Raw genomic sequence first — 19,871 nt, 5'->3', positions numbered from 1 at the left:
AAGAGCTTGGAAATGCCCCAGACATGTCAAATCTCAGGAGTGCAAGGTAAAGATCCTATCCTAAGGCTTTCGCCTACAGATTCCCAGGCTGTTTCAGCAGACTCCCAAAGCCCTGATTTGTATGTTGACACCATTTCTATTAAGGGCTGTTCATCAGTTGTATTCAATACAATCAGGCAAGTGTTGGCAAGTTGAGTTATGTTTTGTTTTGTTATTTTCTTCCTCGAGTGCTTTAATCATCGGACGCTCAACAATCACAGCGGGATCAGATTCCTGGGGTTATGCTGGCTAGAAAACCAATCACGCAGTTAACCAACACTTTATTAACTCCTGATGAATGTATCGATAACATGAAGTCTCTCCACACCGCTGCAAGCACGGCCTGCCGAATCATTGTCAACGAGGGCCATGTCACCTGACTCAGCCGCCATTTTGGCAAGTAAAAGTTTAAATGATTGCTGAAGCCAGGTCAGCTTAAGCTTACAGGAGGCATAACTGCAGTTGTAAAACTTGCAACTTGCATGAGGTCACAGTTTTCCAGCACCCAACTTTAACCCATCAGAGGTTAAGGGGATCTGCAGTAAATAAAAACTCTCCTAAACAAAAAAATTATACAAATTCAAACCTCAAATCTAGTCCACTGCTGAAATGTGATTGAGGTAAGGTTTGGAGGAAGTATACTAAAAAAACTGCAGTCTAATCCTTGTGTTAAAAATGCAATTGATGTTTAGCCTTATCTGGCAGTGGTCCAGTTATATTTCAGCAATTGTGTATACACTTAATGCAAAATGGAATGGGGGGGAAATTTAGCATGACAGACAAAAAACTGTCTACTGCTCAGCCCACCAAGAAGATACAGATCTTCTGAGTAAGAAGTTTGTCTTTCAGTGCTGGACCAAGTGAAGATGGCTTGTTTTCAATCAAGGTTGTATTATTTATCTTTTGGCCAGTACAGTGAACTACTGAACTGAAGAGATACATTTCAGTTTTCAAAGGTTTCTCAAGGTCTATTTTCTGCTACTTTGAGAGTGTCTTGTATTATTGATAGGTGGAATGATTGTATTCAGAGCTTTAAGTGAGAGGTACGGTATAAACTTAATGGCAATAGGCCATTCAATTTGACATTGCAATTGTCATGACGTATCAGTTGGATGCGCACTGACAGAGTTGGAGTTGTTATATAATCTTTTCTCCAAATACAATTAAAAAAAAAGCCTATCAGCTCTTTTTTTAGTTTTGCGTAATTAAAACCCTGAGTTTATTTGAGAAAGCTCAGACCAGAATACAATTTGTTTCCAGGGACACAGTTCTGAGGTATCCATGCAATATAATGACTAGACAAACAGCAGATCATTATCTAGCAATACAGAATACATTGATTTGTGTGGGATGAACACTGTCAAATCCTATGTGATTTGTGGAATGTGCAAAACAATCAGCCAGATATGCAAGAAATACAAGTTAAATTCTAATAGTTGCCAACCTATATGGAGTCCCAGTAAAGGTACATGACAGAATTAACTGTTATTTCCTGGGCTCTTGTTCTTATATTTTCTTTGAGACCACTAAGAAGAACGGACTGTAATTTTGCCTCCTTCCCAGTAATAGAGGACTCTGATATGCGACTCTATAGGGTACTGCCAGCAGGCTTTAATAGCTTTGATAGGAATCCCCTTGACACGCTGCCACCAGTTTCCTGTAAATTCAGGCAAATTATAGGAGCTGCTCTCAAGTGGCTGAAGCATTCAGATCAGAATACAGATTTGAACAGGAACACAACACGTGTAACTGGAAGACCTGGTTATCACAAGTACCTTCTGATAATGCAAGTGATAATTATCCATTACTCTCAATAAGCCATACGTGCTCCCCAGAGCAATTTGATATCTCGTAATGAAGTTTATAAACACTAACAGACGCATGCTTCCCGCTGGTCCGCCTCAGACCCATGCGAAGGAAATTGGCATTTTCAGTGACAGTCTGGAGAACGGTGTAAAAAAAACTAAACGACTGGCAACAAATCTGTGCATTTATTACTTTTGTTAAAAGATTAAGATGCATGGTAGGATCTAATTCCCCACAAACAGAATCTTTATATTTAAAGACAAATAGACTCCTTCTCCCATAGGTTACAGCTATATTGTAAATATCTGGTAGAAATGGATGATACTTATGCCAAACTTGGCCCCTTTTTTTGTAAATTTTAAATATTGTATATTTATGTGGAATATATTTTAAATACATTTTAGTCCTTAATCCATAAACTTATTCTACAGGATGAAAATACATTGTAGGAATAACCTCACCACCTATAAATACAATATATGGATTATAGACTAAATATATATAAGATCCATCCCATATATGTTTGATATACACAAAGGGGCAGTCTTGGCACATTAAAAATATAAGGATCAGTCATTTCTCTCATATATTCAAATTATATCTGTATGGGTTTTTGTCATCAAGGTAGCCTACAAATAGATTGACAATGATTGCAAGCAGCAGAAAGCCTTGAAAGAAATTTACCAAGCTATTCACGTAGAAGAAAACCCTCAAACATCCCTGCTGCTTGGCACTCACACGGACTGAGTCACTTTAAAGTCATTAACCGTGTTTTTGGATCAATATCATTAACTAAAGCTCCATTTTCCAGTCATCTCAAGAAGTACATGATCCGTGGAGACCCCTTTGTGTTGGGTGTTTGTTTTTATTTTCCATTAGACGTCTCAAAATGTCCTCTTCTCCCTTGCTGATAAATGTTTTGTTTACTGCCGTTTCTCCCTTCATGTGAATCACACGTTGTACCAGCTTTGGTCTCCAGAGGAGCTTAATCAATCTGACAGATAGCATTTCTCACATGCTTCAAAAAACGTCTGCATGAATGTGAATGTCAAAATCATTTTGCAGTTATTTAGCAAGAAGATAAAGAATAATGTTACGTTGCTGTGAGGTTACAAAACCCAAGTTAACCAGTGCCATTTCGATTTGGCAGATATCAGCCCTTCAGATTGATTTATGTAGCTTTTTCTCCGCACTGTAATTTCTAATTTAGGGATATTAATATGAGGAAAGCAAATTTGTCAGTGTGCAAGAACAGGAAATATTAATTAATTGGGAAAGCTTGCCTGGACGTGATGTCTTTGCTCAGGCTGCTGGTTAAGACCTGTGTGGTTTTAATTACTACATGTTAATGCACAGTGAGACAGAGCTTGTTACAGTGTGATGCACTAATTATGCAGTCTATCAAATCGATGAAGGTGATCTTGTTTTTCCTTCGATTTACAGGATCTCTTATACAGGTCACACCAGCAAAAGCTTCTGATTTAATCTTTTCATCTTCTATGTGGGCCACTCCTACGTATTTTTCCATCTCTGTGGAACTGTTCTATAGCTTCTTTTGTACATCTTTGGTCTGTTCTTGCAGTGTGCTTGCCATTTTCACTTCATTGATGTCACATACTGTTTGGTGTTCATGGATCCATTTATTTATTTTCTCTCTCTTATTTTCCAAAGCACAAATCTTTCCATGATTCTTTGAGTTCTATACCATTTTTGCATTTAGTGACCTTGTTTCGGAGCTATAGATGAGCACTGGTCAAATTCCTATCTTTTCAGACAAATGGGTAGAACACTTTTTAATAGTATTTAATTTCTTCCAAATGTACGCCATCACCTTTTTACTCTTCCTTTCCATTAAAATCTCTAGCTGTGCTGTAAAAACTTCTGAAATTTCCAATTAGTGCAAACAGCAGAGCTACAGAGATGAGATGGAGGTTGCAGCACTGAGTGATAACACTGACACAGATACTGAAAATGTTTCAATTTCTGTAGAATTAACTACGGCCTACACTATGCTGCCTGATGCTTAGGATTCTGTTCCCAGGCCCTGGTATGTCTTTCAGAGTCTGTTGTGGTCCCAAAACCACACTATCTGGGATCAGAGAACACTTCATTTCCTCTCCACTCAATTATCAATGACTTTGATTAAAGACTAACACCAAATAACTAGTATAGATTTTGAGAAATACATTATTTTATTGGATATTATTATGTATGGAATTGTTTTGAATCATGCACTCATAATTGCATAGAATACAATGCCATTCTAACTTTAAAGAACTTCTAAGCAAATCAATTCGAGAGACAATTAAAGATGATGCAAATATCTAAAGACTTGGGATCTTTAGGGAGGAAAAAAGTAATAATTAAAAAACAATGAACAAAAAAGCAAAAATACAAAAGTTTACGGTCATGTGCATCAATTGCCTTAGGAAGAAAAGGTTAAATAAAACTTCGATTGCTTTTTGGCCAAATGGGATTCATAGTTAGAATGCAAAGTGACTGTTCATTGAACAATGCTATACGCAATTAACTGCTTCAATGTAATTGCTGGGAGAATAATCAAATTACGATAAAGTACAAGGGAGGGCAATTTGTTTCATGGCCTGTTGCTTTCAAAAGTTGTTCTTTTTTTTAATTATTACTTTTTCCTCCCCTAAGCTTCCAAGTCTTGAGATATCTTTAATTGTATCTTGATTTGATTTGTTCTCTTGAAATCTGTTCATTGTTTACTGCTGTGCAGCAGTCGCACTTTAGTCGGACCATTACTCCTCAGTTTCAGGTGGCTACAGCTGTGGTGCTCTCTTCATCTGAAAACCAATCAGATGGAGTTGAGTGTAACCTCATCCTGCTGGGAGATTTGCCGCAATCGATCAAAATAGACTCTTGCTTGCAAGGTGCACGAATAGGTACAAATATGCATTAAAAAAAGACATGTTTACGCTTAACTTTTCATTAGTGTTCCCCTCAGGTTGCATTGTTGGGATCCTAACCAACTTTCCATGAAGATTAAAGGCCTACAAATGTTACTACAGACGCTGTGGTATTAAGACTGCAAAACTGCATGAACTGTGGCATTCATACAACCTCTGAACAAGAAAAAATATCAAGCATCAATCCCATTTAATGTCATGACTCACACAAGCACCAGCAATGGGAGACTCTCAAAGGAACTACTGCTCTTTGGTATATCAGGTCAATGTTTGGGCTAAGAGAGACACAATAAAATGTTGCTTGTATGTGCTTGTGATTAACAGCAACTGTTAAAACTTTCCAAATGCATATTATTAAGAATCTGCAATCCCTTATTTTCCCTCACACCACTATCTGACACAACTTGCATCCAACTCACGCTCACAGCAGAATTGATTACATCAGCCAGATCACTCTTCTGTTGATCCCTGACTTTTAAACCACTGGTGCGAAAAAGCAACAAACATGTTATTCTTCTGCTTTGAATTAGTTTCCAGAGTTGTACAGGATTTGTAGAGGCTGGGTTTTGGACTCGGGTAACGCAATAGAAAAAGGAAAAATTGGAGTTTACGACTCGAGAAGGAACAGCTTTCTCACAAAACCAAATTTGGGGCTGTACAGCTGAGGGTGAATACAAGGGTAAATAGATTTGCAACCCTGAAGGGGGGTTACTGTCTCCTCTCACATCAGCGACAAAAGAAGAGTAAACCCTCTCACAGTACAACATGAACCTTATAACTGGATATTGCAACCCATGTCTTAAATTACCTCTGTGTAAGACCTTAGGTAACTTATGTGGTTATTACCCAGCATGCACTTCACTTGCAGAAGTGGGTTGTATAAACCATCAATTATCATTTAAATCGATCATTTATGACATTTACTGTCATTTACTGACACTCAAAAGTGTATGGCAGTAGATTACAATGCACCTTGACGTTGGTGAAGTAACTTGGACTCCAAACCCTTCTGTCTCCATCTCTCCAAAGCACACAGTAGCCAAATAGCGGGGCTATAATCCAAATAAGAATACCTTCTGGAAAAAAAGACAAGATAATTTACCTTATAATAATTTACTGGGGTTCCTCTCCGTATAATATGAAGCGTCTACATTGTCAAAGTGAAGGAAAACTTAACTTTTATTATGAAAGCCGCACGCAACACCTGAAATGGATGGATTTCGCGCCGCGCGTCCCCTAATGACAGCCCTGTGGACGTGCACTGCGTTTACAACCACACTTCTCAATGATTTAGGCTATTTTACTATTTTAACTATTTTACTAATTCAAATTATACGAAATATAACCGAGTTCATAGTGTATCTTGTGCTTGAACGGTCAAACAATGGGCCTTTGTATCAAGTATTGGTCAGCAAATGACTTATGTTTACAAGAGGACGCCGGCACGTCTAGAGCCTTCTTCAACAAGGTAAGTTTACAAACCCAGATTTATATTTGCGATATTTGTTATATTAATGTCATTTAAAGCAGACTTACCTGAGGTGTTAGACAGTTTCATTCATACGTGATATATGGTGAATGTGTATTTTACTGTATTCTTCCTCAGTCTTTCCCTCTTTCTGTCTGTGGATCTATAGGCCTACATCAGTTTACCAATGAGTTACAGCAACTGCCACTAATAATAACTTGGAAATAGAGTTGTGAATAAGGGGACATGCATAAAGTGTTTAGTTTTTAGCCAGTGCATGCCTACTTAATTGTCCTGGCCAAGTACACCTGATAAATACATGAAAAACAATTGAAATCATTTTGAAGAACATTGCGGGGTGGGAAGCAATACTGTGGCATGACAGATACGTTTCTGGCAAAATAGGGGCCTGTGGCAGGCAGGAGATTGATATCTTGAATTTGAGCATGAATCTTGGGACCTGGTGGGGCCAACAGCGTCTTGAGGTTAATTAACACTACTTTCCAAGCGCCAAGAGGTTGTGTGTGTAATATTATCACAAATATTTTGGGGTGATCCAGTGGGTCAATCAATAAACAGGATATGTTTTAATGATGAAGGCTATAGGGACAGACTGACTGACAAGGCTCTTGAGATGCTTGCTATTCAATATCTGTGCCACCTCACAGTTCCTTCTAGCTCGACCCATTAGGAAGCCTCCAGAGATACTTATGAAGGGAATGCAACACTCTACCTGTATTGCTTTGAAGTGCAGTGTTCCCTGCCCCAATAGAATTTTCTGGCAAGGTCCCCGAAAACGGTTTGTCTTCTTGAAGGGAACAGCATTTTCTTGTCTTTCAGTGCTGCTTTGTACCAAGTAGCACACAAGATGAACCTGTAACAAGCGGTTTTTCAGTCCATTACTCAGCAGACATCAGACTCAAAGTAAAACTGCATGTTCTGTTCCCTAGCCCCTGCTATAAGCATAAAAAGCACAGAGAATTCCTCTCCAAGTCATTAAGGTTACAAGGCTGACGTTTGGCAACTCGAAACTTCAGCTCCCTCCACAGATTTTCTATGGGATTAAGGTCTGGAGACTGGCTAGGCCACTCCAGGACCTTAATGTGCTTCTTCTTGAGCCACTCCTTTGTTGCCTTGGTTGTGTGTTTTGGGTCATTGTCATGCTGGAATACCATCCACGACCCATTTTCAATGCCCTGGCTGAGGGAAGGAGGTTCTCACCCAAGATTTGATGGTACATGGCCCTGTCCATCGTCCCTTTGATGCGGAGCAGTTGTCCTGTCCCCTTAGCAGAAAAACACGCCCAAAGCATAATGTTTCCACCTCCATGTTTGACGGTGGGGATGGTGTTCTTGGGGTCATAGGCAGCATTCCTCCTCCTCCAAACACGGCAAGTTGAGTTGATGCCAAAGAGCTCGATTTTGGTCTCATCTGACCACAACACTTTCACCCAGTCCTCCTCTGAATCATTCAGATGTTCATTGGCAAACTTCAGACGGGCCTGTACATGTGCTTTCTTGAGCAGGGGGACCTTGCGGGCGCTGCAGGATTTCAGTCCTTCACGGCGTAGTGTGTTACCAATTGTTTTCTTGGTGACAATGGTCCCAGCTGCCTTGAGATCATTAACAAGATCCTCCCCTGTAGTTCTGGGCTGATTCCTCACCGTTCTCATGATCATTGAAACTCCACGAGGTGAGATCTTGCATGGAGCCCCAGACCGAGGGAGACTGACAGTTATTTTGTGTTTCTTCCATTTGCCAATAATCGCACCAACTGTTGTCACCTTCTCACCAAGCTGCTTGGCGATATATATATATATATATATATATATATATATATATAGATGGTAGATAGGAGCTGGACATTTTTCACGTTAATCGAAATCACACATGGCAAAGTTAACTTTTCACTACATTTCTGATTAGTTATGCCAGCCATCGCATTTGGTTTAATGAAATGTCAGGAATTGCACAATACTAACAGACTCTGAGTATTCATTCATTTATTTTAGGTATTTGGGCTGAAAAGTCACACTTGCGTCATTCTATTAGTATTATTTTCAATTTTTTAATGTTTTTAATTATGAATAAACTGACACAGGCACCAATCTGAGTAATGACAAGCAGTTTACAAAAAAAGTCAATATTTTTTAAGTGTTTGTGAATTATGAATTGCTCAGAATTATTTTTAAACATTATAATAAATATTATTATTAATAATAATGTGGACTTTACATTTGCTGCTTTTAAATGCTGAAAGACATTAGGCCAAACGTGCACCATGCTATCAGCTTGAGAAGAAATAAAGTCTTTGACATTTTTGTTAGGTAAGGAGAATAACTGTTTGATTTAAATTTTTTAAAACTGTCATATTACTGACTGTGGTAGAATCAGGGGTTAAAATGTGTGACATTTGGTGTGGCTGAAATTGATGTGGAATTCGTCACATCTTTATTTAAGACTTATGAATTAAAAGGTGTTGATTAAAGCACAGGAGATTGCTTTCCCCAGGAGTTATGACATTTCATTTAAAACCCGATCTAAATAACTACTGACATTTATTACGATCTATCACAAAAATCAATTGGGGTGAAACAGAATGGAGATGTCATGTCAAAACAAGTATGATGATCAGAATGAAAACTGATAAAATTATTCTATAATGTCAAACACTCATCGAAGTACTTTGATTTAGTCATATGAATGTGCCTGATATGGCAATAAGATTTTATTTATCAACATTTTTTTATTTTTTAATGTGAGTGCAGTGCAAAATGTATCATTTGGTGTTCAGATCATTATCTGTTGTCAGTGAATAATGAATTTGTATGTTAAAAAATAGCTATTTGCTTTTAGCATTCAGGCAGCTATCATTTTTTAGGAAGTGACTCACTATATACGACACAAGAAACGTTTGATAAAATCATACTTTTTTCATCTTAATTGAATCCCTTATACAAATTTTGAAGCTTCAGATAAGCAAAGCGCTTTCACTGTGTGCAAAAAACTAAAAGAACCAATCTTACAATTTCATGTTTTTGCTTGCCAGTTGAAGTGTGTGGGCAATGTTACACTGTAGTATGTGAGGTACCACAAACAAACTTTAGGTATAATTTAAAGTGTAGGGTATATTTTAAAGAATAACTTAAGAAAGGAATTTGTGGGTGTAGTTAAATATGTTTCTAAGCAGTGCAGATTTTTTTAAAGAGGAAACCGAAGGATTAAGGCAGTAAATTATGCCTGCATTCTATAACCTAGATAACTAGATATCCCACAAAGCAATGCAACAAATACAATGTCGGGGAAAAGAAAACTCCCAAAACAATGGTAACCATGCAGTGCTCATGTTGGTGTTGGTGGTAAACAATCATGTCAGCATAATTTAAATGCCAAGACATGGCATCAGCAAAGGTCCCATGAATTTCATTTCAGTTAATCCATGTGAATGGAAAAAACACTATTTTGTACCATGTGTGCCTATATTATTACATTAGTGGTGGTGGGAATTACAGTAGGGTCTCTGGACATGTAAAATGGAAATTGTTATTTAGGAGTAATTCATGTTCTTTGGAAAAGTCAGGTCTTTTGATGTTAAAATAAAAAAACTGTCTTTCACCTTTGTAGTCTAGGTGTAATTATCAGGATAGAAATGAAAATATTGACTTTTCTCTGGGGGGGGGGCAGTTGCAATTATTATTGTAACACATAAAGAACTGAATTGCAAATAAACAGTAATAGTTTGGCTCGCTTGAAAATCAATTCTGTTTGATAGCTATAATCATCGAGTAAAAGTTTCCTCTCAACTACTACGGTTATTATCCCACACCGATTAAAAATATGCACAGAATCATTGTCATAAATTATGTCAGTACCCTGATGCTACACCGATTATACTGATCCAGACAGATGAAATTACTGACAAACCTGTAAGAATATTGAGTGACCCTTTTAGACAGAATAATAATCCCATCATTGCAAATTTCTTTTGCTGTCAATGCACTATGTTCAAAAACATCGAGATGAAAACATAATAGCTATGTAAATGACAGGCACAGAAGCATTCACAGCTCTCAGCTAATAAGAAAATTGGTGTTATCTCCACAAAGGCTGCTGTATCTCTCCATAAAACGTGATTCTTATATCCAATGAGAATACAATGCATGTGTAGGCTAGCAGGTGTAGGCTACTTGCAATAAATTATTTTTGGGGTGTCAGTTAATTACCATCCAACAAAAAATGAGTAACAATTGCAAAGCAGGACATTACCTTTAATATGTCAACTAATTATAAACAGTTGAACAGATGCTTTTTAACTGATGGATTTTGTGGCTTTTGTTGAGAAATAGCAGTGCAACAATTAGACTATAATAATGTGACAACTACTTCTGTTTTGACTCATTAATATGCCTCATTGCATTGGGCCCCTTGGACACTTTGTGGCAAGACATTCACATTTATTTGATTCCTAAGTGACTTGACAACTTGAATAATGAAGAATCCCATCCAACTGTAGTCTAATAGAAAGGTCATAATTTTGCAGTTTTATGAATTAATTTTATGAGCACTGCCAATACATTAGTTAGCCTCCTGTAATCCACTGGCCATACCTTGGACAAACAGCTTGTAAACTTCGAACACTGATATAAATATATCCCCAAATAAAACTGAAGATTTAATCATAATAGAATGGCAAATAAGAGCCCATATGATTCAATATTAACTTATTGCAAACTAAAAAATACAATATTGAAGGTCATCCACTACTACCATTTAACAATTATAACCTGTTTAGTTGAGGGGGGGGGGGTGAGTCCATGTTTTTTGAGGGGTTAAAATAAAAAGTTACATTGGAACAAAAAGCTAAATAATGACGGTTCATTAACAGTAATGAGCACTTGGTGCCGTTCTGAAAATGTCAGTTTTCGGCCAGGTCCTATGTCCGGTCTCTAAGCGTCATCTGGTTTGTCCGCAGGGGGACCACAAGGCTGCAGCATTTTCTCCATCAGGTTGAAGCGGACCCGGGCTTTGCTTTCATTCTCCGAGATGGAGAAATAGTTGAGCAGGTCGAAGTGGCCCATGTAAGAGCAGTAGGAGTCCCTGTGCTGGTTTACCAGCCATTCCCACTTGGTGGTGTCTGCGTGGCCCGTCCCGATGTACTTGGACTGCAAATGCTCCAGTTGACTGTGGATGTTGTAGCGGTCCGTCATTTTCAATTGTCCAACTGGGGTAAAAGAAGAAGGAAACAAACGGCATTTAAAACCTGATTTAAGAGTTTTTTGCAATTAGGTGGCTCATAAAAAGCAAATCTGTCACAGCACAAATGTTTGGGCCAACTAGTCGCCACGTTGTCTCGCAGTGGGAGGGAGAACTGGAATGGCCACTCGAGCTTTCACTGTAATGCAGTGCAAAATGGCCAGTGGCTCGCCATGGATTCAGGTAACCTTGGGATGCTGTATAAAGGCTGATATTACAGGCCTCTACTGTAACAGTCTGGAAAACAAGTTTTGAGCCTAACATTAAGTTCAGAAATTACTGGGAATAGTAATGCTTTGCGATCTCAAACTATCTCACAGCAGCTGTGTTCGGGCTCGCCGGAATGGGCTAAAATAAGGTTAGCTATAACTATACACGTGGATTTAATACATTTTGTTTACAAGACGCATTATTTCTTATATGCATGTGACTAATCCAGTGAATAACGTTAGTGTTGTGTCTGCAATTTGTTATCGTTTTTACGTTCACAGTAAGGTCGAAAAGCAAGTAAGGCAACCAACGTTACGAACATAGAACATAATGTAACGCATACTGTAAGTAATACTCAGATCGGAGAGTTGCAAAGTTAGTAACAGACCTATCTGAAGCTACGCAAGATGGCGATCAGTTAGCTTTGTTTTATCCGCGAAACTTCCCTACAGTCACTCGTGAGCAGAACAAACCTTTCCTTTGCAGAAACGGCAGACGTGTGCACAGTTTAAACCTGATGTATTTAACTTACTTTAAGTAAAACCTTACCAAGTGATAATTTAGAAGAGAAGCAAATAAAATCTCCGGGCAAGATGAGCAGATGTACCGTTTCCGTCTACTCTTCTCTTACGTGTTAAGCCGTTCTACGGCAAGCGTAAATGGACAAACACAGCAGTCAATTACGAAAGAAGCGAAACGCTGTAGTTTTATTCAGCAAGGTGATGGGACTTTGTTTGTACATTGTTTATTAATTGATATATTCATGCAGTTAAATGATTCTGACCTTGCGCAATGATGAATTTGACTACATAATTGTTTCGACGAGATACATAATCAATATAAGTGTTATTTACTTATTCACTGCATTGTTATTCACACTTAACAATATTTTACTGAATGTAGAATCAACGAATCGGAAAGCCTAATAGTGGCGATTGAATACTTTTAATCAAAATTATTGTTAATAGCAATAATCATTATCTCCAACTTGTTGCTTTAATGACTTAATCATATTTTAATTAAAATATTCTATACATTTTAATCATCCATCAATACCTGAAGGAGCCGTATTTATTTTTGTTTACATAGAAGTATGTCAACACAAACAACATTCATATTTTATTAGTAAGGTGGGTTAAATAAGCAGTCAACGTAGAGAAACTATAGTGTTAAATACAGACATCCAGCATCTCCAAACTTTATGGTTGAAGTTTTTATTTTACACAAATCAGTCAAGTTTGTCTCCTAAAAATCTAGACTTATCTCCACTGAACAAGTTTAGATTATATATATATATATATATATATATATATATATATATGCATACATTAATTATATAATCTTGTTCAGTGGAGATAATAGTCTAGATTATTATAAGACAGTCATATATTATGGTGTGTGTGTTTTGAAATGTCAAGAAAACAAGAACAATATAGTTTAACCTTCTGGATTCCCAGAACAATTGTTATAGCAGTTTTGCAGTAAAGTACTTAATATTGTTATGGATTTAGTTTTTTCTTTTCTTTTCCTGCTGTTGCTATAGTAATGAACAGTAAAATGCTGCAAGGAAAGTATATGGGCACCATTAGCTAGATGTACTGTAGTTTCTCTGAACTCTTTACCATAACACTTGCTGTTTTTTAAACTCGTCTCCAAGGTTGTTTTATTACTGAACAAATATAATTAATTCACTTTAACAGGGCACCACTTCCATCTAGACAAGACTGTGTGTAGCACAAATAGCTCTTCTCAATTTTTTTTATCTTCTCATATTTTTGTATTTGAACAGCTAATGTTTTGTCCATGTGTCTATAAATGTAAAACCCTGAAGAAATACACATGGGCATACAAATCATAGTACAGGTACACTACAGCTTATGTAATAAACTGGAAAACACAGTGAAGTCTCCTAATTACCTGACTTGTTATAGTGAAACTGTTTTATACATTTTTAACAGGTTTGTCTCCTTAATACAAGTACTTACTGTACTTCTAGATGTTCTTGAATACAGTATTTTAATGCTGTGCATTCAATCCTATCATAATATTTTTAAGAACTGGCAAATAGTATCTGGCTGCATATAATTCATGAAGCCTAAAGCAACTAATATTTGTTTCTTTTTTCTTTCAGTTCTTTTAAGACACTATAATTGTGAACACTGGTGTATGTTCTTCAGAATTCACAAGTTATGTAGCTTTATAATTATAACAACCTCTCTGTCCAACTGGAATATGGCAATTGTATTATAATAAACAAAGAAAACAGAAAAATGTATCCAGAATGAATTTGTCTGTTGCTGGGGATAATAAGAAAACAATGTAAATATATACAGAAAGGTCTTTGGTTTATGTTTTATGGAATCCATTAGTGAAGGAGTTTTTAAAACATGTATGTGTTTGCTGTCAGAAAGCTTTCAAAAGTCAGGGGCTTATGAGTTGCCAGATGATCTGAATAGAAGGTGCAGCTCAATGTAAAAAAAGCATCTGTTGTTGGTGCATTTTGGGGTCTGACAATGGCTAGGTCAATGGTTCCAGTCTGGGCAACATCACTCTCTGACTGTGTGCTGGTGTTTTCCAGGAATGGTCTGTTTTCTGGGTTTCCTTTGCTCACTACACATATATGATCCCTGTTGTGTGCCAGGTGCCTTTGAGCCTTAGATTTTTTTTTTTCATGAATTCATTACGACTACTGTGTATCCAAAGGCATTTCCTTGATTCATGATCATGATTCCTCCCCCCCAATCTTATTGCAAAATAAATCACCGTCCATTTGAGAGCAGATGTTTGAGAGTTAAAGCAAGTGTGCTGGAAATTAAAAGGTCTGTGTGCAGTTCATTGGTTTAGAAGATTACAGTGTCAAATAAGTACCACATTTCTCCAAGGTTACAGCAAAGTGGAAAGCTTGAATTGCTAAAAGACCAGCTTACATTTCCATTTGTTCATATTCTGTTTTTTTCCAAAACAGAAAACTGAATCCTTACACTAAATAGTGAAGCTGTCCGCTCACCTGTTGTTCTCGTACATAAATGAATTTTTCCTTCAAAAATGTCAGCGAGCATTTTTGTGTTTGGAAAAAAGCTGCCTGCTTTGATGTAACTTGATTGTTGGAATTTTATCAGTGGCTTTGAAGCTATTTTTGAATGTCTGCCTTTTTCTTTTCTTTTTCTATTTTACTTTCTTACAATATGATCTAGTATTTATTTTGCATTGCAAGAAGAGCATTATATGTGTAACCTTGAGACAAAACCACCATTTAACCTTCTCTGAAGCTTCAAAGGAAAACTACTGAAGACTTTTGTTGGACTATTCAGGTTCAGAACTGGGTAAAAACAGAATTGTCAGAATATATCTGAAATCAGCTGTACTTTAAAGGCAATAAATAAATAAAGGAATTTGACTGCGGTGTTGATTGCATAGGTTAAATTACAGTAAGGCAATGCAGTGCATCACATTCTTAAACGATTAAATGGAAAAAAGTCTTCTTTAAGATCTGTCTTTTTTTACAGTTATTGCCCACCTAAGATTAAGGTAATTGCTCTGGGGAGAAATGTCCATTTATTCTGGTGAAAGTGCACAGTATGGATTGTTTGTGTATTTCATCTGTCTGATAGAACTGGAAAATAAATGGCTTGAATTCAAAGCTGTGGAAAGTATATTCTTACAAGCATTGCAGTGCTCATGTACTGGTACATGAAGAGAGGGAGAGAGAGAGGGGAGAAAAAACACTGCTCTTGTGAGATGAACAGTGTAATTGTACAGCCTCTGAAATGTGAGGGATTTGAGGAGCTGGTGGGCTTGCCGCAGGAGGGACAGGCATTATTTAATGCGTGTGAAGGAAGTGTAGTGGCTTATTTAGTAGGCCGTTCTTGTCATTTTGTCTTCAGGCTGTTGCATTTCACATAGTGCCATCGGTTACCCAGGCCCCAGCCACAGAGGTGGACTAATATTCGGCAAGAGACAGAGAAATAGCAATTTTGTAATACTCTCCCTGCCTTAACTCAGCAGGAATTGTGTTCATTTGTGGGCTTAGGAGGTATACGTTAATGCAGGAATCAGAAGAGTAAAATAAATAATGTAATAGCCTTATAATACTATAATTGTGATGACTATCACAAAGTATGTGTCATGAAAATTGAGGTAAACAGATACTTTATATTTTTCAAAATGAACAAAAATGTTGCTACTTTATTTGTATGCCTTTTTTCTTGCAATGTAGCCAGGTACCTGTAAATCAGGATGATTTCAAAGGTGATTTTGGAAAGCCATTCATCCATATGTACCTACTGTACTGCTTGTAATGTATCCCTAGATCTTAAAAAAAAGAGACTGCTGAACTTATTTCGTTGGGGGGTTATTTAAAAAGAAGCTTCAAGGAAAACACTTTGAACAGGTTGACTGGCAGTAGTAATACCATGAGGAATAAGAAAATACAGTTGTTCCGTTTTTTATAATAAAATGTAATCAGCTTTCTCCCATGCTTCTGAGACCTTGCCCCTCAAGAGGAAATGAAACACGGCTCCTTCCTTCTTCATCTAAGGTTAACATTTTACATTTCAATAGGGAAGAAGGCTCTGATCATCAGCATTTTGTACAAAAGTACTTTTGTGCAAAATAAGGTGAAAATTGGGCCAGGAAATATGAAAGCTGTCCTTTAGTGTCCATAATTTAAGATGCTTTGGAATGCATACAAATCCCATTGTTGATGCATCTGATAATTCATCAATAAAATGTAAAATGAAAAATTTAAAGAGATGCATTTTAATTTGTGGTTTGTAATGTCTATTGATCATTTTATCACTGGTCTAATGTGAGTATCAATTCTGATTATGATTTCTGAATAAGTTAAAGATTCACAGATGTCCAGTTCTCTAATATCCTTGGCTGGAGATTTTCCAGAATAAATCTGGCACTATATAAATCCTCCCCTGTGCAACAGCTCTAATATAAACTCTCATACAGACTTTTACTCAGCAGGGAGTGGGTCAATGTCTGGATTGCTTGGGAATTCTTTCTTTCCTTTGCAACCATGTAACCTTCATTACATTTAATTTATTCAGATGTTGTTCTTGGGCTGTAGGGTTTGTCTTGTTGCCTTTCTTTTTACTGGCAATTTCTGATTTCCATTTCAATCTCATATTTGAAATAACTTATTTCCAACATTTAAAAAATAGTCCTTAGGGTACTTGACAGTATGCAGTATTCAGTACTTCAGTATTAAAAAAAATAATAATAAAAAAACACTTTCCTTTTTAGTTAACCACAAGTTTGTCACCTACAAATACTACTTGCAGTCCTCCCCTACCCATATCAGCATCACATTAGTAAGTTATGACAAATCTGTTACAGTATTTGAGAATAAGGAGTAGTTTGCTATATTAGTTGAGTCAAATATACCAAATATGATGCTGGTTAGAAATGCACTAATTAATTGTACAGAAAATTACGGTTCACCTGAAAATGGAGAATATCAGTAAACATACAATTCACTCTCTTTCTATACTCACTGGTTCCTTATCTCTCCTTAAATGGGATGTTTATATTGTGCAATTCCCCCCCCCCCCCATGACTATTTATTTAATATTGCTCGGGCCATATTGCAAAATAAAACATATGATGTTCAAAGTACGGAAAGCTGAAAGCAATATCAAGGATATAATTATTAAATTTCCCCATGGAATAATTTGGGCTGTTTTCTGCAGATGACAATGTTCTGTTTGAGTGTCAGAAGCTGGCATGAATCCAACACATCTGGTGAATCTTGAAAACTGATTTAACTCTGAGGCAGATTATACATATAAAAAAGCACAAAATATTGTAAAAAAAATAAAAAATAAATTATATATATATATATATACACTCACCTAAAGGATTATTAGGAACACCTGTTCAATTTCTCATTAATGCAATTATCTAACCAACCAATCACATGGCAGTTGCTTCAATGCATTTAGGGGTGTGGTCCTGGTCAAGACAATCTCCTGAACTCCAAACTGAATGTCTGAATGGGAAAGAAAGGTGATTTAAGCAATTTTGAGCGTGGCATGGTTGTTGGTGCCAGACGGGCCGGTCTGAGTAATTCACAATCTGCTCAGTTACTGGGATTTTCACGCACAACCATTTCTAGGGTTTACAAAGAATGGTGTGAAAAGGGAAAAACATCCAGTATGCGGCAGTCCTGTGGGCGAAAATGCCTTGTTGATGCTAGAGGTCAGAGGAGAATGGGCCGACTGATTCAAGCTGATAGAAGAGCAACTTTGACTGGAATAACCATTCGTTACAACCGAGGTATGCAGCAAAGCATTTGTGAAGCCACAACACGTACAGGCGGATGGGCTACAACAGCAGAAGACCCCACCGGGTACCACTCATCTCCACTACAAATAGGAAAAAGAGGCTACAATTTGCACAAGCTCACCAAAATTGGACAGTTGAAGACTGGAAAAATGTTGCCTGGTCTGATGAGTCTCGATTTCTGTTGAGACATTCAGATGGTAGAGTAAGAATTTGGCGTAAACAGAATGAGAACATGGATCCATCATGCCTTGTTACCACTGTGCAGGCTGGTGGTGGTGGTGTAATGGTGTGGGGGATGTTTTCTTGGCACACTTTAGGCCCCTTAGTGCCAATTGGGCATCGTTTAAATACCACAGCCTAGCTGAGCATTGTTTCTGACCATGTCCATCCCTTTATGACCACCATGTACCCATCCTCTGATGGCTACTTCCAGCAGGATAATGCACCATGTCACAAAGGTCGAATCATTTCAAATTGGTTTCTTGAACATGACAATGAGTTCACTGTACTAAACTGGCCCCCACAGTCACCAGATCTCAACCCAATAGAGCATCTTTAGGATGTGGTGGAACGGGAGCTTCGTGCCCTGGATGTGCATCCCACAAATCTCCATCAACTGCAAGATGCTATCCTATCAATATGGGCCAACATTTCTAAAGAATGCTTTCAGCACCTTTTTGAATCAATGCCACGTAGAATTAAGGCAGTTCTGAAGGCGAAAGGGGGTCAAACACAGTATTAGTATGGTGTTCCTAATAATCCTTTAGGTGAGTGTATATATATATATATATATATATATATATAAGTAATAAAGTTAACCATCTCTGGTAGATTCTGCAGATACAGACTTATAACATCACACAAAATATATTTCTGTAGGAAATGAACAGCAGCTAACCTCCTGTGGCAAGCCAACCAAATCTTAAAGCTCCCTCCCTCCCATTTAAGAGTGCCCTTTTTTGGTAGATCAACTTTGACATAAATGGACAATTGACTCATTAATTAAGTTTAAGCTCAGTGGCCAGTTTCAGGAAATGCATTAATTAACCCCAGCGTGAAACTGAACAGTGCATTGACTTGATTGTCTTCAGCGGATTTTGTGAAACACGATTAAAGGAAACATAAAGGGAATCTCGCAACTTGACAGACGAGTAGATTTACCCAGGTAACTAACACATTTACATAAAGAAAACCCACACTGATGGACACTTCCCCCTTTCTATGCAAGTAACATTTACATATCTGAAGGAAAGAACAGGTAGAGGTTTTCAATAAGTTTATCTTTATTCTTCCTCATGTGTTGCTTCTGCTGTTTTAGTAACCTTGTAATTGTGAGTTGACATGAAAAAAACATGAACAGTAAGAGATTGAAGCTACTTTTGTATGTGAATGTGTTGGTCATACAAGGCAAAGGGTTAGGACCCTTAATCAACTTAAAGTTTGGAAAGTAAATACAATATTGAGGAACCAAAGTGAACATATGTCACATGATGTTTTTGGAAAGGTTTAAAATGGAAGGAAATTATGGGAAGACTTAATTTGCAAAGTGCAACTTTCAAACTCATTCAAAACTTCAAAACCACCCTTTACCTGTCAGGAATGATTCTCTGGCCACATGTTTGTGTCTACCCAGTGGAAAGTCTCAAAATGCAGTACTGGGTTTGGTATTTGTGTTTGTCTGATGTGTTTGTCTAATGCCACAGTCTGGTTAACAGAATACTGAATATATTTACATCTAAAATATCTCACGGACAATAACTGTTAATGGGAGAAGCCGAATACACTCCATGGCTTGTATTGTTTTCTAGCAGAAAGCGGTAAAGATTAAAGCTCTTCGCCAAAGTTAATTATTGGATGTTAATGGCTGGATGC

General features: G+C 37.3%; 1 protein-coding gene across 2 annotated transcripts; it reads right to left on the bottom strand.

The window, feature by feature from the left end:
- Nucleotides 1-10,489: 10,489 nt before the first annotated feature.
- On the bottom strand, nucleotides 10,490-12,378 carry sf3b5 (splicing factor 3b, subunit 5). 2 transcript variants are annotated; one of them, XM_066696874.1, is made up of 2 exons: nucleotides 12,255-12,378; nucleotides 10,490-11,463 (listed from the first exon to the last, which is right to left on the bottom strand). In XM_066696874.1, exon 2 carries the CDS (start codon nucleotides 11,447-11,449, stop codon nucleotides 11,189-11,191), a length of 261 nt encoding a protein of 86 aa, XP_066552971.1. In that variant the 5' UTR covers nucleotides 11,450-11,463; nucleotides 12,255-12,378; the 3' UTR covers nucleotides 10,490-11,188. The 2 variants fall into 2 exon arrangements, with proteins under 2 accessions (XP_066552971.1, XP_066552972.1); XM_066696875.1 differs by having other exon boundaries at nucleotides 12,238-12,362.
- Nucleotides 12,379-19,871: the final 7,493 nt, after the last annotated feature.

This window comes from Amia ocellicauda, chromosome 23 (assembly GCF_036373705.1).
Source record: "Amia ocellicauda isolate fAmiCal2 chromosome 23, fAmiCal2.hap1, whole genome shotgun sequence".
NCBI classification, from domain to species: domain Eukaryota; kingdom Metazoa; phylum Chordata; class Actinopteri; order Amiiformes; family Amiidae; genus Amia; species Amia ocellicauda.
Note: the sequence above shows the minus strand (reverse complement) of the source record. Positions and strands in the feature narration are given on the sequence as shown.

Excerpts from the sequence above, each read along its gene's own strand:
- sf3b5 (XM_066696874.1), bottom strand. The coding sequence starts at position 11,449 with ATGACGGACCGCTACAACATCCACAGTCAACTGGAGCATTTGCAGTCC.